Source organism: Podarcis melisellensis (assembly GCF_964234715.1).
Source record: "Podarcis melisellensis genome assembly, chromosome: 5".
NCBI lineage: Eukaryota > Metazoa > Chordata > Lepidosauria > Squamata > Lacertidae > Podarcis > Podarcis melisellensis.
This window is the reverse complement of record NC_138537.1, coordinates 73436932-73457840: the sequence shown is the minus strand read 5'-3', so window position 1 is coordinate 73457840 and position 20909 is coordinate 73436932. Positions and strand designations below refer to the sequence as shown.

At 42.3% G+C, this 20909-nt stretch overlaps 1 protein-coding gene across 2 annotated transcripts in view; it reads right to left on the bottom strand.

Moving 5' to 3' along the window:
- Window positions 1-20909, bottom strand: part of RHOBTB1 (Rho related BTB domain containing 1) — a 54021-nt gene that overhangs the window by 28763 nt on the left and 4349 nt on the right. Inside the window, exons 2-3 of one of the 2 annotated variants that reach the window (XM_081913615.1) lie at window positions 16547-16646; window positions 1094-1295 (exon numbers count right to left, since the gene is read on the bottom strand). In XM_081913615.1, coding sequence (XP_081769741.1) covers window positions 1094-1285 — 192 coding nt within the window. In that variant the 5' untranslated portion in view covers window positions 1286-1295; window positions 16547-16646. Of the gene's footprint in view, window positions 1-1093; window positions 1296-11486; window positions 11691-16546; window positions 16647-20909 lie in introns of those variants that run through there. The other variant, XM_081913616.1, reaches the window with a different exon arrangement.

Genomic DNA, 20909 nt, shown 5'->3' with positions numbered 1-20909 from the left:
TGCACCGGCGTAGTTCATCTCTTTCTCTCTCTCTCTCCCTTTTTCTCCTAACAAACTGTGATTATTTGTAATGAAACAAACAAACCACAAGTACTGATTTGCATAGAATGGCAAGCCAGATTCTAGTTCTGTTTCTTTCCTGGCACACTGAAGAAAGGAGCAGAGGAGGAACAATGCATGATATTTTAAGCAACATGCACCAGCCCACATCAAACTACAGTTTGTGATATGAGAAACAAGTCACTGAGAAGCTCTGCAGCACTGAAACCTGATTTGGGGGTCACTTGTGAATGAACATGGTGAGCTGAAAGGTGAGCAGCTTTCAACTTTGGCACAGGTTTTATTAAAAACACTGTCAGCTAGAGCCACGAGATGCAGCAAAGTTCCTGAACTTTTTTTATTAGAGTTGCACTGAAAATGAAATCCAACAAGCATAGCCTTTCTCATTCTCAAAGGTCTATTACAGGACCTGCTGCACCCACTGAAATTTCTTCTGTCACACTGCTATTGCTCAGTCACCAAGACCAGAAGCCAGAAAGAGAGGGGTGTGGGTGTCTGTGAATCAAAACAGGGCGCTGAGATATTCCCAACTCAACAGGGTCCTGAAACTGAATGGACATCAACCCTTTTAAAAATGAACTACAGGAAGGATTCCATGTATTATCCACAATGTGTGTAAGACATAGGTTTTCCTCTGTTTAAACATCACAGAAAAGCTTAGTTGTCTGTTCAGGAGAGGCTAAGATATTTACAAAATATTATATTTTTAAAACAAAGAAGACTGGATAAATAAACTCTAAAAGGATGTATGTATTCAAACACAACACAGATATTTCAAACAACAACCATATAGAGCTGTCACTTTTGAACAGAATGGTCCAATGATTTCAAAATATGTTCTATCAGCACTGACGGAAGACCAGTCTACTTGGTCCATTTTGAATTACTTCTCTCTCCTGAACACCATGCATTTAGAACACACAATTCCACTGACTGTTACAAAGCAGCAACACTTAAAGCCAATAACTGGTTGATGCCAAGGCAAACTTCCTTTTACATTATTGCACAACTTGATAAAGTGGACAGTACATACCTCTTGGCAGACTCGATACTGATCAATTGCCCAGACTGTAGGAACGTGAGTTGCTAGCAGCTGATACTGCGTTAGGGTGGTGTTACATGCTCTTGCACAAATTAAGCGAGTCTTCCCCACTGCATTGTCACCAACAACCACACACTTGATGGTTTCAACGTTAGGTCTTTCGTAGTCCATGTCAGCATCCATGTACCGGAGACTGTAAAAAGACAATAATGCCAGTTTCTAACAGTAGGAAACCCTATTATTTAAAGACAGGTCTACTTCCGCCCCTTTACTTGCTCAAAGGCAAGGATTGAAGTTCAGACTAAACTATACTGCTGCCAAGGCTGATTTATAAACTCCACACAGTTCATAAAATCCAGGCAGTTCTTTTGACCTTGAATGCCTGCCTTCCTTATTTTCTGCTTGGTTTTCTATAAACGTAAACTTGCTTAAAGGAGATAAAGCATGGTGCAGCTAGGATTGCCAACAGGACCAGACAGCAGTTGCTTTAGCCTTTGCCACACAAAATGTGACACAGCTCCATCATGTTAACATGAGTGCTCACTGCTATTCCCTCACAGCAAACATGAAAGGGAAATACATTTAAAACAACAACAACCAGCTTGTATTACTTTCTGAAAAACCAGTAGCCTCGAACCTGCCATTGCCTTGGAATTCTAATAAACAAAGGCATCAGTGCAGTTTAGAATCCAGTGATTAAAATCACAGGCATTTTGAAAGGTTCAGTCTGTCATCTTGATTCAAAATTGCATCCACCTGTATCCAAACAGACAAAAACCTGCCCCTTGATCTCGGGAATCATCATACAATTAATTTTTTACGATATCTTAAGAGGTGCCCAAACACATAAAGAACAGACCAAAAAAAATCCTTTCCAAAATAACCAGTTTATAGAAGCGAAACTGTTACAAATCATAAGGTAAAGGTAAAGGACCCCTGGACAGTTAAGAAACAATACTTTACATTCTGGAGTCATACCCAGGTTAATTCTAAGGAAATTAGCTGAACAGATTTCTTGAGTGCCCTACAAGCTGCTGGCTCATTATAATATGAGCACCACTTTTGATCTTAAATGCTCACCCTTGAACATACATTGGCCATTCACAGGGCAGGCCATTCACCTGCACCTAATCATTGGTCACCAGTGTGCATATTCATGTGCTTAAGAAAAGGTTCCTCAATGTTATGCTGCAAAGACTATCAGCATTAAAAATGGCACAAATTACTGCTGCATAAAGCATTTTGGCAGCATCTTGACCCATCAACATTTGGATACAAATTGTAAGCTTGTTTTTAAAAGATCCACTTGTGCTTTTGGGAGCATAAAACTGGCTGAAAAAAAATAACACCTGTTAACAACTAAAATAGGAATGCGCTGCTTTACAAGCAAAACTAGAGGAACCTATATTTTATTCTGACTTGTGTCAACTTTATTATCCCATTATACTGTGCACAGAGGATTCCATAAATCTTTGCCCTGCTCTATCTTTTTAATTCTGAATGAAAACCAACCTCAACAACAATGCGAACGATTTAGAGGCAAAAGTTTCAAGATCAACCAGATTAATGTCTAAATTAAGAGTGTACTCTCACAAGGATATGTAAAACTTGTTATCTCATTTCCAAGCAGTGTTGATAAAAATTTGGGGTTGTTTTGTTTTAACAATTTGCTACAGAAAGCACAAGTTCATGTTTTGTACTTCCTTCCCACCGCTCCAAGTTTGGAGGAGAAAACTGGTGATGAAGTTCCACACAAAAGTGAAGAACTGTATTTTGCAGATCATCACATGGGTGCTGGGTCCAAAGGTTCCCTTCTGAATGCAAACAGCACCAGACCTTGCACAGAACAGCACAAGAAAACTGGAACTAAGTCCACAAACATTACCCTGTTTCTGCATCCTCTTGGGCAAAGCATTATTGAGTTTCCCATATGAAAAATGGATAATCATTCAATTGAAGATATCAGTGAACCTGCAAGCCCACATTGTCTAGCATACGAATACATTTCAGTGTGAATGGCTTGTAAGGGAATTAATTCACTTTTGTTTTCCAGTCACCCTACATTTTCTTTTGTATACATTTGGGTGGGGAGGGTAGCACTGAATAATATGACAGTCAAGTCTTGAAACGCCCCTTGTTTTCTCCACCAAATCTCTTCATCTATTTTTCTTTGGTGAGGGGAGGGGTAATCCAGAAATACTCCTCCTCCCCCCCAGCCACATGTGTTGGCATAAAAATGTGCCAAGGTCCAAGACATGAGATTCCTGGGCCTATATGAACATGTTTGTTCACCAGTCTGCAAATGTCATGCTGAAGGGATCCAACTCTAGTGTCCAGAAGTGGCAGGGAGAATAAAGACTCATCAGAAACAAACGAGGACCCCCTAACCTGACAATTTCGCCTTGTATATATGAAGGACAGAGCCAAACAACCACCACAATTTGCAGGTGAGGGAACCCTAAAATTGTTCTGTTTAAACAGAAGCCTTCCTGGAAATGTTCAATAGCTGTCAAAACTTAATTAAATCTTTTATCGTTGCACTGTATTTTTCTACACAGAAAAGCAATTTCAGAATTAAGGAACAGGTATAATTACAGCGGCGAGCAATTTCGCCTTTATGCGTGCTGCATAAGTACAGTCCTCCCCCCTTCATAGCTATAGAATGAGCATTAAAAGCATTCTTCCAGTAGTTTTAAGTGTTATTCTGCTGTTCAATATTTGTTCTGTCCAATCAATTATACCTTGTAAAGTGCAATAAGAGATGTTTTAATAATGGATGGACTGTAACTAGTGTTAATTTTACTTTTGTTTCAGTTGACACAGCTCTTGAGACATAGGTAATGTAAAAACTAAATATTACCTAATCAAAAGTTCACGCATTGAATTGTGAAGGCTAATTATAGGGGGGATCTGACTTATGGTATATTTATTACCAGTCTAGAGTGGAGCAACAACATTACATTAACTGGTCATGCTGCTCTATGCATGTAGGAAGCTAGAGCATTAGGAAAACCACAACGGGGGCAATTCATAGACAACTTTATGGCCACAGGGAGCATAAAAGCATAGTCAACAGAATGACCAGAGGAGGGAAGCTGGGAGAAGTCTAAACAAGTTAAGGGACTCTGACTTGTAGTGTTGTAGACAGCTACAATACATCAGCAACCATTACTGTTTCTAATTTAAGCCTCAGATAAAACTATTTTGTAATCAGATAAAATTAAAATGTATGTACTAAATAAAAAAGCCAAGTGTTTGGTAAGTGTATTTCAAACACTGGTGGCACCCCATAGCTCAAGAGCTAGGGGGTCAAGAAACACTCATTCAATGCTAACTTCTAGAACTGCCCCCAGAGATAAGATTGGGATCAATGGAGAACAGTGTTCCTGGTGGCAACATCCTATAGACTGCAGAAGAGGATACCATGGTTGATAGTGTCAAACGCTAATGAAAGATCTAAGAAGAGCAACAGGGTTGTGCTCCCTCCAGTCTTGGGGCAAAATAATGGATGAGTCATTATAGGGAACAGTGGCATATATATATAACAACACAAGTTCTTTTCCTTTTATTTTTTACAAGTTGTTGAAATCAAAGGAGGAGGGATGAGATAATTGCTAACATTTCTTCTTGGACTGGAGAGGGTTGAATGGGTAGAAGAGTGGCAACTCAGGTGAATAAAAGTAGGTGTAAAAAAAAACCCCACCCATCTAGATGCATCCCAAGTATGAAAAATAACTCCTGGACACCCCCACCCTTACACACCTGCCCCTGACCTCTGTACCCACCACAGAAGCATACAATACTACACAGCTTGTAGGAGCAAGAGAATGACAAGAAAGGAAAACAAATCATTGAAATTGGGATTCGTAACTATAGCCGAAGACTATGCTGAAAAAGCAGTGCAGATGTGGTCAAACAACTGAGCTTTTAAAAAATTTACCAGGAAGAAAGATACGGTGTCATAGTCAGAACCTATAAGGTTACTCTGGTGAAGAAAGGCAATACAAAGTAAAACTGGTTAGTTTCCGAGAAGAAGGCGGCATGAGAAAGCTGGGGCAGATAAAAGGAGAATGGTGGAAAGAATGCAGATGGTCAAGGACATAGAGATAAAACTTCTAGAAGTCAAAAGCACAGGCTGTCCATGAGCTGCAACAGAATAACTTGCAGTTATTCACTTCCTTCGATGCATAGCACTTTGTTTTCTAAAACTGACCATGTCACACTAGGATCTATTATTGCCTTTCCTCTCCCCCTTTTCTTTTCTTCAGGTATGCTAGAGTTCCATTTCAAGATAACTACTAAAAATTGAAGTCAAAAAAGATGACAACCACACTCATGTTAAAATTATTTGCTTGACAGAGAAACTGTGCTGTGTATTCTATTTGAAGACAGAATAGGTTGTTCTTGGTAATTCTGGACTTCATCCCCTTCCAAAGACCAGATTTACATGCTCCTTCCGTCTTGTGATAGCAGAGATGTTTCTTTTTGATCTGTAGCATATGCTGGTGCCTTTGTCGTTAAGGCCCAAGAGGTAGAGGGCATGAGCTTTAACATTCAAAAGCAATATACTGACACATTCTGGATCCCTGAATATCTGCTCTTGTCACCCTGATATGGTGCTGGCCTTGAAACTTTGGGCTTCTCCAAACTCTTGAAAACTCAAACCTTGGAAGAATAGTAGGACAGGGAGTGCAATCATCCGTTCTGTTCTCTTCCCTTCTTCTAAGCTACAGTTATGTACAAACTTTAGTGTATATTAACTCTGAAATTATACTTTGCTAATGAAGAAGAACACACCACAGTTCCCTGATCTTATATGTAATAGGAAGGTGAAGGCATAGTTTAATCAAAAGTGGAAACTTTCACCCTTAGCCTCCACATGCAGAGAAGGATAGCAGTAATGAGCAAGCCTGCAGTTCATCAGGCCTTATTCATGGCTGTTTAAACCAGGGCAGTATCTGAGCTGATGCACGTTTTGTTTAAGAATCCTATGAGATCATTACCCCTTTAAATTCAACTTTAGAAGCAGAAATTAATATACAAACACATGCTGCTTCACTGATAAGAGTTGCTCTAGCTGAAATATTACCTCTTGTGTTACATGGGCTAGCAGCCTGTATCATCTACAAAATCATACTATTTAGTGTTGGGAAAGAAACGTTTTAGGGTATCACCTCAACAAAAAGGTGCATAAAGATGGTCCACAACAATATTATCCATACCAGACAGCCTTTCAGAGGCAATAGCTACAATCAAAACCCAACTGATTCAAATTATAAGATAGGAGATTCCATGTAAACGTTAGGAAGATCTTTCTGACAGTAAGAGCTGTTTGACAGTGGAATGAACTACCCTGGAAGGAGGTAGACTCTCCTTTATTAGAGGTTTTTAAACAGAGGTTAAGTGGCCCTTTTCATGGATTCTTTAACTCAGTGTTTCCCAACCTTGTGCCTCCAGCTGTTTTGGAACTACAACTCCCATCATCCCTGACTAGCAAGACCAGTGGCAAGGGATGATGGGAATTGTAGTCCAAAAACAGCTGGAGGCACAAGGTTGGGAAACACTGCTTTAACTGCAATCCCTGCATTGCAAGGGCTGAACTATATGACCCTTGGTGTCCCCTCCAACTCTACAATTCTACGATCTTCATGTTCTGCTTTTGAACTTCCAAAAATACCTGGCTGCCTTCTGCTAGAAACGGAATGCTGGACTACATAGACCTCGATCTGATCTAAACAATACAATTATTAGGTTCCCATTGTATCATAAAGCAATGTGAAAATAAAAGGGGAATCCCTTCCCTAGTACAAATCCTGGATTTTGCCTTGAAATTACCAGTTTCTGCAGCGCGAGTAAGATTAGAACCAAAAGCATGTTGACACAACAATCAACAGTCAATGCTGAGTTGGTTTATTTAGCATGCAGCTGATGTGCAGTGTTTACACTGAAAACATCTGAAAATTGTTGTAGGAAATCACATTTCACACTGCAATGCTTCTAGTTTTCCAAATCAAAACATTTCACAATACAAAACTGTGTGCAGAAAACCCACATTATGCCGTGTCTGAGTGAGCCTGTCTTTCTGCCTGTGCTCCTCCTGGGCTTGGCTCAAGAGACACTGGCAAGCTCACTTTCCACCACCTGTTTTGTGAGACTTCTGTGCTACCATTTCCTAATGCAGATGTAACAGTGTAATATTTGCAGCATTCTGTGCTCAGCATAGAATCAGGTTCCCAGCACCATCATTGACGGACCTTTATTTTCTTGTTGGGTAATGGTACTTTCTGCTGTGCTGAAGCAGTTAATGTTGTTCCTTGGTACTGGTGCATGAAGCCCGTAAGCCCTGCAAGTGTATGGCAAAAGGGAAAGTGTTTAATTGAGGCTTCCAATGGCCTCTTGCACCTCATCCTAAGGCCCTGATGCTAGTTGGCTGGCAGCTCTGTCAGCATGGTTTTCTCCTTGATTTTGGAGGCCAGCAGAGTGCCCAGCTCTAGTTGCCTTGCACTGGATGTTGCAGCAACTCTCTCAAGACATTGCCTCTAGTTGCACTGCAAGGGATGTAGGATAGGATAAAGCTCAGTGGTCCATTTGTGTGGCCAAATGCCACACCAGCAGATTAGGAAAGAAACAAAAGCACCTTTTTTGTGATGCCTTGGACCAAACCCCAATCAAAATGAAGCATAATTAAATGAAATTTCATTTGCTCACATTTATCCCTGATTGCCCTTGTTTTCCTCTTATCCTCTTCTCTCTTGACTCTGATGTTGACAAAATATATAATATAAACTCCTTGGGGTGGGGGAGAGAGAGAAGGATCGTACATAGTAAAATATGTTACTCTGCAATGTGCCATGCATATTAATGGTGCTTTATGTATGAATGGTAACTTTTAACAAAGTTTGAAGCAACAGCACCATAAAGCACAACAAAGGAGAAAAAGTCATACTGAAATTGTGTTTGTTGTGCTTGTCTCTTCACTATGAATCCCACCCCAATCTGTTTCTTAGTCCCCCTGCAGGATGGCCCCTGTTGTAAAGAATTCTTTTCCCATATGAATCAACTCAACTGTCCAATGTAAACATTCTTAAACAGCCCTCACTGCCATTGGGGTCACGGACAGCTTGCTTGTACAAACACTCTGGCATACAGTATAAATTAAAGATATGAAAGCATACACCAATATTCTTCTTCTTAGGCTCATACAGCTGATGCATTTTCCGAGCTGTGGAAATGCTATTGTCCTCTTCTTGTTGTGTGCACAATATACACATGTATGGCATTTTTCCCTGTTGCACTTTCATCACTGTCAAATCAGTTTTCTGGTGGCATTTTCATATTTTGAAATATACCTACTAAGATTCTAACATCCCCCGGCCCAGGTTTATGCCTGCAACAGCCATCTATTGAATAGTGCCTGTGACATCAATGCCAGTTTCGTGTCATCACTGATGACAAAACATGATCTCTCAATGTCTATATAGACTAAGAGCTTCTTTTCATGGTTTTTACATTAGTACATGGCAGGAAATTTGTTGTAAGCATTCAGCTCAAGAATGCTTCAGTGGCCTCTTAAAGAAAAAGCAGGGCAAGGTTTTCCTTTCCTTTCCACACTGCAGCTCACAATTTCTAGACCCGTTGCTTTTTGTTTGAAAATGTGAGCTCCCTAGTGCCCCCTAGCACTGGAGTACACTTTTCTCTTCTTTATTTTTTAAAAAAGTGCTTACCACCATGGGAGCACTTCTGCTGAAAGCACCGTACGCTATAATAAACGCAAATGACAGCAACAATGTCAGTGTACCATTGCACCTCTTCCACCATTACAACAAGGCTTTAGCTCAATGCTGGTTTATCTGTGTTGCATGAAGAAGATGCTAGATTCAATCCCTGACAACTGTAGGCAGGTCTAGAAAAGTTTTTGCCTGAAACCTTGGAGAGCCACATTTTGTCGGGACAGACCAGCCTTCCCCACCCAGACACCCTCCAGATGTTGGCCTCCATCAGCCCCAGCCAGCATGGCCAGTGATGATGTAAGTTGCAGACCAACATCTGGAGGGTACCAGGTTGGAGGAGGCTCGTGTATACAATACCGAGGTAAGTGAAACTATGTTCCTAAGCCCTCCTCTCCTTTACATTTGTACATCACTTACATTACTGTTGCTGGATTGCAGCAAATGCCACTGTATCATTAGGAGAGAAGTTGTTCCCATTACTCTGAGAAAATAATATCAGGTACAAGTCTTTATAGATGCATTATCTCTCTCCTTCACAACAAGAAAATATTACTTACTGGTATTTGAGAATCAACTTCTATGGCTGCCATATTTTAACGCAAAAGGACTTTACCAAATAATGAAATAAACCGCCTTGTTGGATGTTTCCAAACCCCACATTCCTTCCATTTGTATATTAATATGTTGTTTTATTCTATATATTAATAGATGTAGGGATGATGAGACTTAAACTTAATTATTGCCTTAATAACCCTTATTCTTGTTAGAATGATGCCAAACTATTCATTGTCAAATAAAGCTTTCATGCAATAAAGGCCTAAGAGCAGGCAGTGGGATATTAGTGCAAACATTGTAAACTTAAGCCAAATTCATATATGGATTTTGATCAAACTGTAGCAATAGTGCGTTCAAAGTTTCCTGAGAGATGATGAAAACTATTCTCCTGAGTGTGGATTTCAGTATCTAGCTTTTATTAATGATTGATTTTCTTCCCAATCCACTGAAAAAAAGTGTCTCCTAGCTAACAAGGTACTTCAACTGATCCCAGCTATCAACTATCCAAAAGTAGTCCAGAAGCACAAACTCCTCAGGCCTTTGGAGAACTGCAGATTAGTCACTGGATAGATACCACTAATGAATGCAAAACAACACTAAAAAGGAAATCATGTTTTAACGAAGTCTTGTTTGTTTGCTTTCTTGCTCACAAAACATTTAGAAGAGCTTTGCTCATTAAAACAAAAAGGTAATTTAAAAGGCAATTTCAGGTGTAAGCAAAACATATTTTCTTGAAGAGGGCAAAGGAAGCATGATAGGTATGCAAACCTATCTTCTGCAAACTTCTGACTTAGCAATGATTAATTAAGCGAACCATTGTAATGGCCATTGGCCAAGTTCCAAAAATACATATGACAGGTTGAATGAGCCACATACATGTTTTCTATCTTCTCCTATTTTTAAAAAATAGCCCCAGAACTACTTAGCATTTATTTAATGCCACCAGTTTGCTAGGCGCTACATGCTTGGCTGCTGTTCAAGAGAACGTCCAGGAACAGAAAACAAACGGCGGGTGAGCTACTGTCAGTTGCTGAGAATATTCTGGCATCGCCTGCCAGCTCTCGCTGTGACCATATGCAGAACTTCACGGTTCCGTGCGAACAGATGTGCAAAGCCAGCTTTTCAGCCGCATGGTTTGCGTTATGGCCAGCAGCAGCCAAGTCGGTCAAAAGGACTGGCTCAAACTGCTTGCCTTGCCTTTTCTGCTTTGACAGGGATGCTGGGGCTGCTGGAAACCACAAGGTCCAAGCAAAAAGGAATAGGGGCAGAGAAAGGAGGAGAAGGAACCCAATCGTTCCATTAAAATGTTTATTACAGTATAAATATCATAAGCATGATGCAGCCAAAGTTCAGGACTTCTTAAGATTATTCCTCTTAGTGGCACACCTGCTGTCTTGCAACTGAAATAAATGGCTTGGCTGGGTTGCAACCTGTGTTTCTTCCACTCATTCAAACATTCAGCAGACTTGCTTTCCCCATGACACACACACACACACTGGACATATAATAATATATATGGTGGGCTTCTTCTTCAGACACCAAGAAGCAACCATTGGTTGCTGGCTTGAACTTGTACGCCCCCTAATGTGTCCATTGCAAGCCCTCTCATGCTAGCCCCCTGGCTGTTGTCACAGCAACCCACAACAGACGCCGCAGACACAGCAAAGGCTAGGGCAGGCCAGTGAGCACTTGCACGGACAAAAGGGGACAAGTTATGATGTCTTTAGGTTCTGCGGCCAATACTTCCGAGATGAGCATCCCCTCCCTCCCGCCGGTCAACCGTGCCAACCTGGGAATAGTGTCAGCAAATCTGGCATCACGGGAGACCACCGGTGTGGGAGCGACCCGCCTGTTATGGACTGTCACCAGCTCTCTGGGTCAAAGGCCTGAGATCCCTTGGGGCAACCCCGCTGTTACTGCCCCCGTCAGGCTTAATGTCCTACCGCGCTAACTTTCTGCCATAGAACACTTTGGGAGAGGGTACCTTGCACGTGTGGTCGGCAAACACGCGAGCGAGCGGACGGGCGCGGGAGGAAGGGGGTGTGATGCTGGGATGCAGCGCGCGCAAAACTTGGGCACGATCACGCACGGCGCCTTACCCGGCTGGGACTGGTGCCTTGCAGCCTCCGAGGCTGAGCAACGGCGGTGGCCCCCGGCAGCAGCAGCAGCCGCTCCTTACGCGGGGCGCGCAATGCCAGAGAGCCGCCCGCCAACTTTGCACAAAGGCAGCATGGCGCTGGAGCTGCCCTTCGCCCCGTTCCTGCAGCTGCAGCCGATGCGCTCTCTCCGGCTAGACCCGCTCCTCCCTCCCTCCCTCCCTCGGGATTCAGGGTGAATCTGGAGTGCAATGCAAAAGAGCCGAGCTCCGGAGCAGCGGTAGGAGCCGCTCTCATGGTGACGTCGGCAGCCTTCGGGTCTATTTATACTCGGCCGATTGGATTTCATTCATGAAAACGGGGCCGGGTGGCTCTGCGTAAGGAGGCGGGGACTGAGGCGCCTGCCAGCGCCCAACACAGACACAGCGAGCCAGCGCCAACACTGTGTATGCACAGTCCGGGTCGCTCTGTTTACTCACCGCCCCCATCGGCAGAAATTGCAAGAGAGCCTTAGATCTGCACCGCGCGAGCAGATCTCACGGAGTCGCCATCTCAGGACCCACCTCAAAGGCGTTCGGCTCCCTTGTAGCATCCCAGCCCCGAACGAAGAAGAAACTCACCTCAGCCACCGTCGTGTGGAGAGGCAGCACACAGCACACAGGAAAACCTGCATTTATCACCATCTGTACACTCAGGGAGGAGCTGCAGTCACACCTGGCTCCCTGGTGGGCATGCCTGCATTATGCCCATGCTTGCAAACACATTTGTCACATGCTGCCTTTGCATCTGCTTAGAGGCAAGTGTAGCTAAGCGGCATATACATTGTTTAAGTACATAAATATGCACAATGTCCTAAGATAAAATGTAGTGAATCAAGACCACCAATGAAAAGCCTTTGTAAAATTAAACAAAAGGGGACTGGAAGCTACTCACAGCTAGACTGCCCAACACTATATCAGTTTTTTATTGAGACAAAAGCAGCTTATAGGGCGATTTTGAGCAGGAAAGTAGCTAGAGGAGTAAGGGGGTAAGCATCCCATGCCATTTCTTAAAACAAAACAGGAGACTTGTGTCTGTATCTGTTGCATGTGCCTTAAAAAGTGTACTGTAGTTTGGCTGAGAGGTAGTAATTTGCCCTTGCAAAATCACCTCTTTCATTCCACATCAGACGGTGGATTTCACAAACTAGGCTTGTGGTGTTAGCTCACAGTTGATCTGTGCAACAGACATGCATGCTAAAGGAAGAAGTCTCTTTACACTTAAAAACAAAGCGTGGGCAACAGAGATTGAACATATTAACAACACAACTATAATTTATGACATATATGCAACTTCCCCAAATGTTAGCTGCAATTATAAGAGTACATCACTTTTTCTATCTAGACTCTTGTGCTGTTAACACATGAATGATGAACCACTGCCCACCTCTTGTTGTTGACTCCAATTTCCATCACCCCCCAACCATGGAACCTCTACTTCAAACAACACCTGGAGGTCCACATATTATGCCTGTTTTTGCACAAACCAAACAGGAAGAAACGCAGCAGGGGAAACTTCACCCCATCACTCCATCTCTATGCCAAGATAAATCTTGGTATATATCAGGTATATATCACTTGGCCAAGAAAGAGAGGGCTGAATGAATGAGATGCAGAATGTGCGCACAGTCAAACCTCCTAATCCTTGCGATTGTATATTCATACCTGCTTGTTAATATAGTGAAAGAAATAAGGGGGTTGGTATCTCTCCAGCCCTTCATGTTTGGTAACCCATTTAGTACAGACTGTACAGTGGTACCTCAGGTTAAGTACTTAATTCATTCCGGAGGTCCGTTCTTAACCTGAAACTGTTCTTAACCTGTAGCACCACTTTAGCTAATGGGGCCTCCCGCTGCCACCATGCAGCAGGAGCACGATTTCTGTTCTCATCTTGAAGCAAAGTTCTTAACCCAATGTAATATTTCTGGGTTAGCGAAGTCTGGAACGTGAAGCGTATATAACCTGGAACGTGAAGCGTATATAACTGTGCTCTTAAATTTCATTTGAAATTTGTTGATTTGCTATAAAGAGACTGAACATTTAAGTATTAGACAAGCTGCAGAGTGAGTGCAACTAATCTGAGCAATACATAGAAATCCTGGATGTCAAGGAAAGGGGACCCTGAAATTCCTAAAAGGATTAAATAAGAGGTTGGAGTACTGTGTAGTGTTTATGTTGCTTGGAGCATTTTCCAGATTATATCCAATGCTTCCATTTCTGTTAAACTTGTATAAGCTTCATAACACTGCTAAGGACAGGAGCTTTTTCTTTGTCACTTTGATAGACAACTTCATGGGCAGCCTTGTGGATATGCCATATATTTTGAGCCCTTGCAGCTGCATACACACCCTTGAAAGTAAACCATGCCTTGTGAAATTCTCATAAAGCCAGAGGAGCAGCTGAATAGCTGGGGTGCACCCATCCTAACTCCTTGTCCTTCCTTATGACTAGCAAAAGCCAAGTATGTCACACAAAACAGTCACTGTAGAACTACTACGTGCATTTACACAACTTGCCTAATTTACACAGGTTGCAATATTCAACTCATCCTGGGCAAAGAATTGTAGGCTTTTGGTAGGACATGTGAACAGCTCTGTTCTTGGGCATGAATCAAGTGTCCAGAATGCATCACTGGAGTGCCACTTTTATCCAAAAGCCTTAAGTGATGGAGTCTCACTGCAGGATCCTGTCTGAGTAGCTGATATGGTCTTAGGACTGCTAATGTAGTTCAGAGAACAGGAAAAGAGCTGTCCGTTGTCTTGTTCTCTTCACTATACCAAAACAACAGTGCCAGATTAAATGGTAAAATCAAGGACAGCTTAATCTAACCACTGCTAATCTTTGAGAAAGAGCCTTGTCAAATCCAATTTACTTTGAGAGCATCGACAGAGGCAGTGAAGTAAAAGTCCCCCAGTTGTATTTTCAGTGCCTCACTCAAAGGCCATTTGCATTTTGGTCAGTTCAGCACCTCAGACAATGGCTGCCATAACATTTAGATCCACAATTTTTAAACTTGAAATGGTGACTTGAACATTACCAAAAAGAAAAGAAAACATTTATCTAGTCTTCACTGACACTGAATGATGTAGCTAGAGTGTATTTAACAATCAGCAATCCTGATCCACTGGGTCCCCCCCCCAGCTCATTATTTAATATTTATAATTCTATGTATTGCTTTGATAATTAAAATATATTTCTGGGGATCTGTAATTGCTTTTTAAAGCAACACACACACACACACACAGTTGTAGCTGAACAACAGGTTACAAAGAATAGTAAAGCAGTTTTGAAACATGTGTTGAATCCCTGACATTCATTAGAGGTCTGTCCAGGGACATTATTACTGGGTAGCCCAGGAATTTTATGATGGGCCGGAATATCTTGCCCCTCCCCATTTTTTAAACTTAAAAAGCATGGTTTTAACTTTGACCCCAAGCCAGCTGGGTATACGACAAAGGTCAGTGCTAGTGAAACCTTAGCCATCTGCTATGCTTTACCCAATAGATCATTTATGTATAGAAATTCACATATGTCAGTTTATCTCATAGACATAGACCTGTGCCCTTAGTTCTTTAAGCAGCTAGCAACAACCCTAGGCTCAGGGTTCCCCCCATCATGTTTAGTTAAAGGCATACAGACAAGCATACTTTCATGACTCCTCTTGTGAATACTGGAAACTATGGCTAACTTCAGACAGAGCCATTCCAGTGCTTTGGTGAGCCTACTTGGGAAAGACAGAAAAATAGAGGCTGGTGATTCATTCATTCATTTGCCTGCTACCCATATGGTTGGGTTGCCCCACTCACTCTGGGACACTTACAACAAATTATAAAACCACAGTAAAACATCAAACATTAAAAACTTTAAATCCACAATCAACAGCTCTCTCCAGAGGGTGCCTTCTGTGTCAATGGTACCCATCTTTGAAAAGCAAAGGATGGTTTTGCAAGAGAGTTGCAATGTTAGCCCCCAAATTAGGAGAACAAATATCATGAAGAAAGGTTAAAAAGATTTCTGGTTACATTTGTATCACTTAGATGACAGATAGAAGATGACTGCAGAGAGTTAAAGGTGGATGAAATAAGCATCATTGCTAGAAATTAGTACTCAACTTCACTCTGCCCTCTCTGGAAATAACCAGCTTAATTTTCTAGATGTCCTCTGGATGTCTGTAAAATTAATTCAGATTTTGGTCTGCATTTGGATCAGGACAATTAGCTGTGGCATGTGACTATCCCCTGGCTTGCACATGACACCAAGCCAAACCAAATGGCATGAATGCATGAATTTGCAGACTCTGAGAGAGGATAATGTGGCTGATTTGCTCTTCCTGGCTGTTTTGGTGCTGCGCTACACTGAGCTAAGCTATAGTTTGGGTAGCTTAGCAGTCCTCCTCTTCCCCAGCCCCTGCCTTACACTAGAATCAAAGAGTTGGGAGTAAGGAATTCTTGAGTGATCAATTCAACCCCACAGCACTACATTCCCCTTTCCCCAACTGGCATCCTCCTCCTTTCTTGCTGCAAAAGAGGAAACCAATTTTGATAAGATATGCAAGCCTACATAACTTCAGTAACTATAGTTCAGCAAACAAAATGTATGAGCTACACCTTGATACGGAGTGAAGAGTTTGCACAAAATACATTCAGTACCTGCATTTTAGCTGGTGACCAACATTGCTATATATGCATATACACATACAATTTCCCTTTCAGGAAAATGCATAGAAGAGGTAATTTAAAATATTCTCCAGGATGAATAAAACCAACTTTATTCATAAAATTTAATGTGTCTGCCTTTATGAGTCTCTCTCTCTCTCTCTCTCTGGTTTTCCATAAGAGGGAAACAAGTGCTGTCTCGTCCCACAATGTGGTCCACATGTGAATGAGCCTTTTTCAAGAAAAAGGTTATTTTATATTGCAGATGGCATGTTCTAGAAATAGATAGATGAAGGATGGCTTTAGTGAAGCACTTTTATCTATCACCGCTTCTGTGACAAACATTTTCCAGGAATGAATTTCTACTCACCACCAAGAGAAAAAGGGTGTTCATAGCCATTGTAAGAGCTCAGTCAGTCAGAAAGAAATCCTTTCTTAGAGACAACTGTTCACACGTTTCCTTATCTTCCCTGTGGGGGGAAAAACATGGTGTTTTACACAATGTGAGCGGATTTGTTTTTATTTAGGACTACGCTACATTGCCCCAAACCACCATTTAGGAATCAGCTATTTGGGATAGAAAGAACTCTGAAAGTTCTTACCACCTGCTGTCTACAATTATCTAGAATTACTCACCAATCATTTACTAACCTCCAACCTGCCACCATCACATGCTCTTTGGTAGGAGTGAGTATCTGCTCTGTCTCAACCTCCTGCTTTCTTAACTTGTCAAGTTTGTACCTCTGGGCTTTATTTCCTTTGAAGTCTGGCTATTCCCATTAGAAGTAAGTGTATATCAAAATATGTAGCAAGTTAACCCAATAGATGGAAGGACTTGACACACTTGATCCATTGCTTCCTTGCACTTCTCATACACTTCAGCAAATCTATCTCCCTATTATGTTTATATAGTATCACTGAAAACAGCACAAATGTAATGATTGGGTATAACTGCAAAGCTGACCAACATCAATATTTCTTGCTGCTGAGCAAAACAATCTGGAGGACACATAGTGGAGCTAGCACTGAGAGGCAAACACCTCAACCTGGGAATACTACTTGTGAATAGATTTGGGTTTTCCAGAAAATTAGTTTGAAGCTGGACCATCAACTTAGGTTTTCAGTGACCATCACCTCATCAGTATTTGTAGGTTGTTCTGGAAGCTTTTTACTGCTGAAGAGTGGGATATGCATTCCAGCAGACAAGAACAAAAATAACATTTTGCATTTATATAGTTTACATGTACATTGTAAAGTTGATTAGCCCTGCTGCCCCATATTAATAGGGCATTCCATATTATATAATACAACATACAGTGGTACCTCAGGATGTGAACAGGATCTGTTCCGGAGCCCCATTAGCATCCTGAAGTGAACGCAACCCACGACTGCGTGTCTGGACGTGTCGCAACTTGCTGCTTCTGTGAATGTGTGTGGTATCATTTTGAGCATCTGCGCATGCACGAGTGGCGAAACCCAGAAGTAACGTTCTCCATTACTTCCGGGACGCCGCGGAGCGTAACCTGAAAACGCTCAACCTGAAGCACATTTAACCTGAGGTATGACTGTATTTCAAATTTTGTTTCTTTGGCAATTGGAAAATCTGGGGCATGATCCATCCTCAGCTACAATTCTTACTGGGTGACCTTCCCACCTGCCACTCTCTCAGCCTTATCCATGCAACAGAATTGTTGTGAAGATAGAAAGGGGAAGGGAACTGTGTAGGCTGCCCTGAGCTGCTTGGGAAGATGACAGTATAAATATGCAAAAATAATAGACATACTAGGAAGGAAACTGACAGTAACATCACTGATATAGTGTAGGAAGTTCTCTAAACACTCTAAAGCCACTATATAAATGTCAAGTATTATTGACTGCGCAGCTCCCTTATCTCTGCACTATCCATAGAACACACAGTGTGGGAATCTCATCCTGCCAATTGTTCCCTTTGCTTCCCTTTTTCAAAGTTGTCGGGAATGTAGTTGCAGAGCTTTAATAAGCATACCTCCATTATGCAAAGGATTTCCCCACAAATTGCTATTGCTTATCCTGATCTGACCCCTAATACCAAGTCAATGCCCATGTGGCCACCATGCCCCATAAACTATGCTTTGCCTTGCTCTTAATCTATATATTAGCAGCTCGGATCTCAGCTTCTCTTCATTTGCTTTCAAGATATCAAATCACATGTTTTAAGATACCTTCTTCTCAGGAAGCCTAACACAAACCCACCCACCCCCACAACCACTCAGCTGCTCTCCAGTAATCAGTCATTAACTAAATGACTTGTTTTCCTAAGGCTGTGTCCAGACCATTTCCCTTTATTTAACCCCATTAGTCCCTGTTTCTTTATGTTTCGTTTCCCTTTCATCTGCACAGTTGTGCCTCCCTTCATAAGTGCATCACACTGTGGAGGGGACTCTGCACAGTGGAAACAGTGAATGGGCACACTCAGGAACCATATACCAGCATAAGTTTGACAGGTGCGCTACTGTAGGCTATGCACTTTAAACTGACCCACTCCAGTGATGTGGAGCAGAACTTTTTCCAAGGCTTTATTCCTTGCACCCCCGTGGAAAATGGTCCATTTCCTAAGTTCTTCAGTAACCATGAATGACAGCCAATTGTGAATACAATACTAAGCTTGGCAATTTCAAAGCTTTTAGCTCTGTTTACTGAATTCAAGTGAAATAAACATGCAAATTACTACCTTTATTTGCATATGAATAAAATCCTTTTCAGTATTTTACAGAAAGCCCACATCATTGGCCCTCTCTGACTCATGCTCTGGACTAGAGTGCTGATATAAGGCCTTGAACAGTCTTTATCCAGAGGTCATAGAGCCACAGAACTGCAGAGATGGAAGAGACCCCAAAAGTTATCTAGTCCAATCCTCTGCAATGCAGGAATATCAACATGCTGTCCCCCCATTGAGTTTGAAACCATGCAGGACCCTGCCTAGCTTTGCAAATGTGCTAGCAGTTTCATTGCTGCATCAATGGGCGGGGGGTGGGGTATATTCTGCCAGACCACCAAGCCTCATCCACTCAAGATAGCTCTCAGTAGCTTCTCATTCTCTTCATCATCTCGGCTGCTTATACTCAGGACAACTATCCTTCGTAACCCTTTGGTTCCATTACATATAGGCTCCTCAACTACTCCAACCATAGGTCCTATCTCAGGGGTACTCCAGCTATAGGGACCAGATCCTACCTAGTAAGGCCTTAATAGGTTTGCAGGTTACTTTATTTATGGCATATTGTAAGGCATCTAATAAATAGGTTTCAACTAGTCTTATTCCGGCCCACTCACTTCCAGTGCCTGCTGCCACTGTTGCATTTCCTGCTGCACTCTCTCCTTTGCAGTTTTCCAGCACTGAAGCGATTCCTTTAGCCTTTTATTCCCATCTCTGCTGGCAAGCTCCAGGACACATAAAGCAGATTAGCAGCTGCTGACTAGAATAACCCGCAGTCCAAGCTTGTTAGCTGCTCATTCACCTGGTGGACCTCCACAGCCAGCCTCAACTAGAATCTCTGTAGTTGAGCTTCCGAACCTCTGACTGAAAAAATGTTCTCACTTCTGGAGGATTTTGGACAACAGAGTTCCTCCTTTCTGACTTGCGCCTTCTGGGGTAGTTTGTCCACCTTTGGTCCCCCACCCTGCACCTCCACTGCCTTGCAGGATATCTTTGGGAGAAGAAAAGGCTATGGAGTATATCCTACACACAAATCCAGAGTGGAGTCCCTAAGATGGTTGGATGGCACCTTTTACACTTCCTTCCAGCAACTCCTGCAGCCAAGCTGGTGCCAAACGTATTGCTCAGCTTTCCATTGGATCACATCAGTGAGGCTGAGAGGCTGGTCCTGTTCTCTGGACAGCCCAACATCTCCATATACACTGCTCAGGCTTCCGCCCCATGGAGGTCACTTTGGTGCTGTTAACACAGCAGTTTCTCTTCACCACCAAGGGCACACTCCATTGACTCAAGACAGACGGATGCCAACAATCAACCCTATTAGAAGCGAACAAACTATTGAAAGCAAGCAATATAATTGCCAACCCTGCTTCAGTTTCCACAAAGCAACAGGAAGGGCACCCTGCAGGCTGCTCCCAGTCCAACATACTCCCATCTCAAATCTCTCAGCTATCTCCAAACTCAAATGCCAAACTGCTATCTTTTCTTATATCCTGAGCATTGGGTTTGAAGCCACATCTCAGCTCCTAAGCTTGGCTTCTACTGAAGTAATTGCAGCCCATCATTCCTGTTAGAAAGAAAACAATTTTAACAAGTAATGGTTGCAGAGAAGCATCATAACTTCCACCCACGGAGACTGTAGCACCCACTGCCCCATGGAGAAGCTGTCTGAGAAGCTGAAGGAGATCAGTGCAGAAATACATGGAGGAGACTGATAGAAGAGCACAGGAGGGAAGGAAAGTCCAATGAAACAATGGAGGATATGCTGCCTCTGCTCCTCCATCCTAGCTTCTCAATCAATAACTGTGCTTATTACAGCAGAGTGGCTTGGGAAATGGACTAGCAGGGAGAGCTGCTACTTTCTATTCTTGCTGCTTTCCAATGGCACAACATGCATGGTCATCAACCGGAATGGCATGAACTGCAGCCACTCTAAAAAACTGCAAAGGTACATATATGCTAGTTCACAGCAGGAGTCAAAGCTCATTTAATGAGAGAGGAAAGCACAATCAATAACTTGATGAAAATGACATTTTGA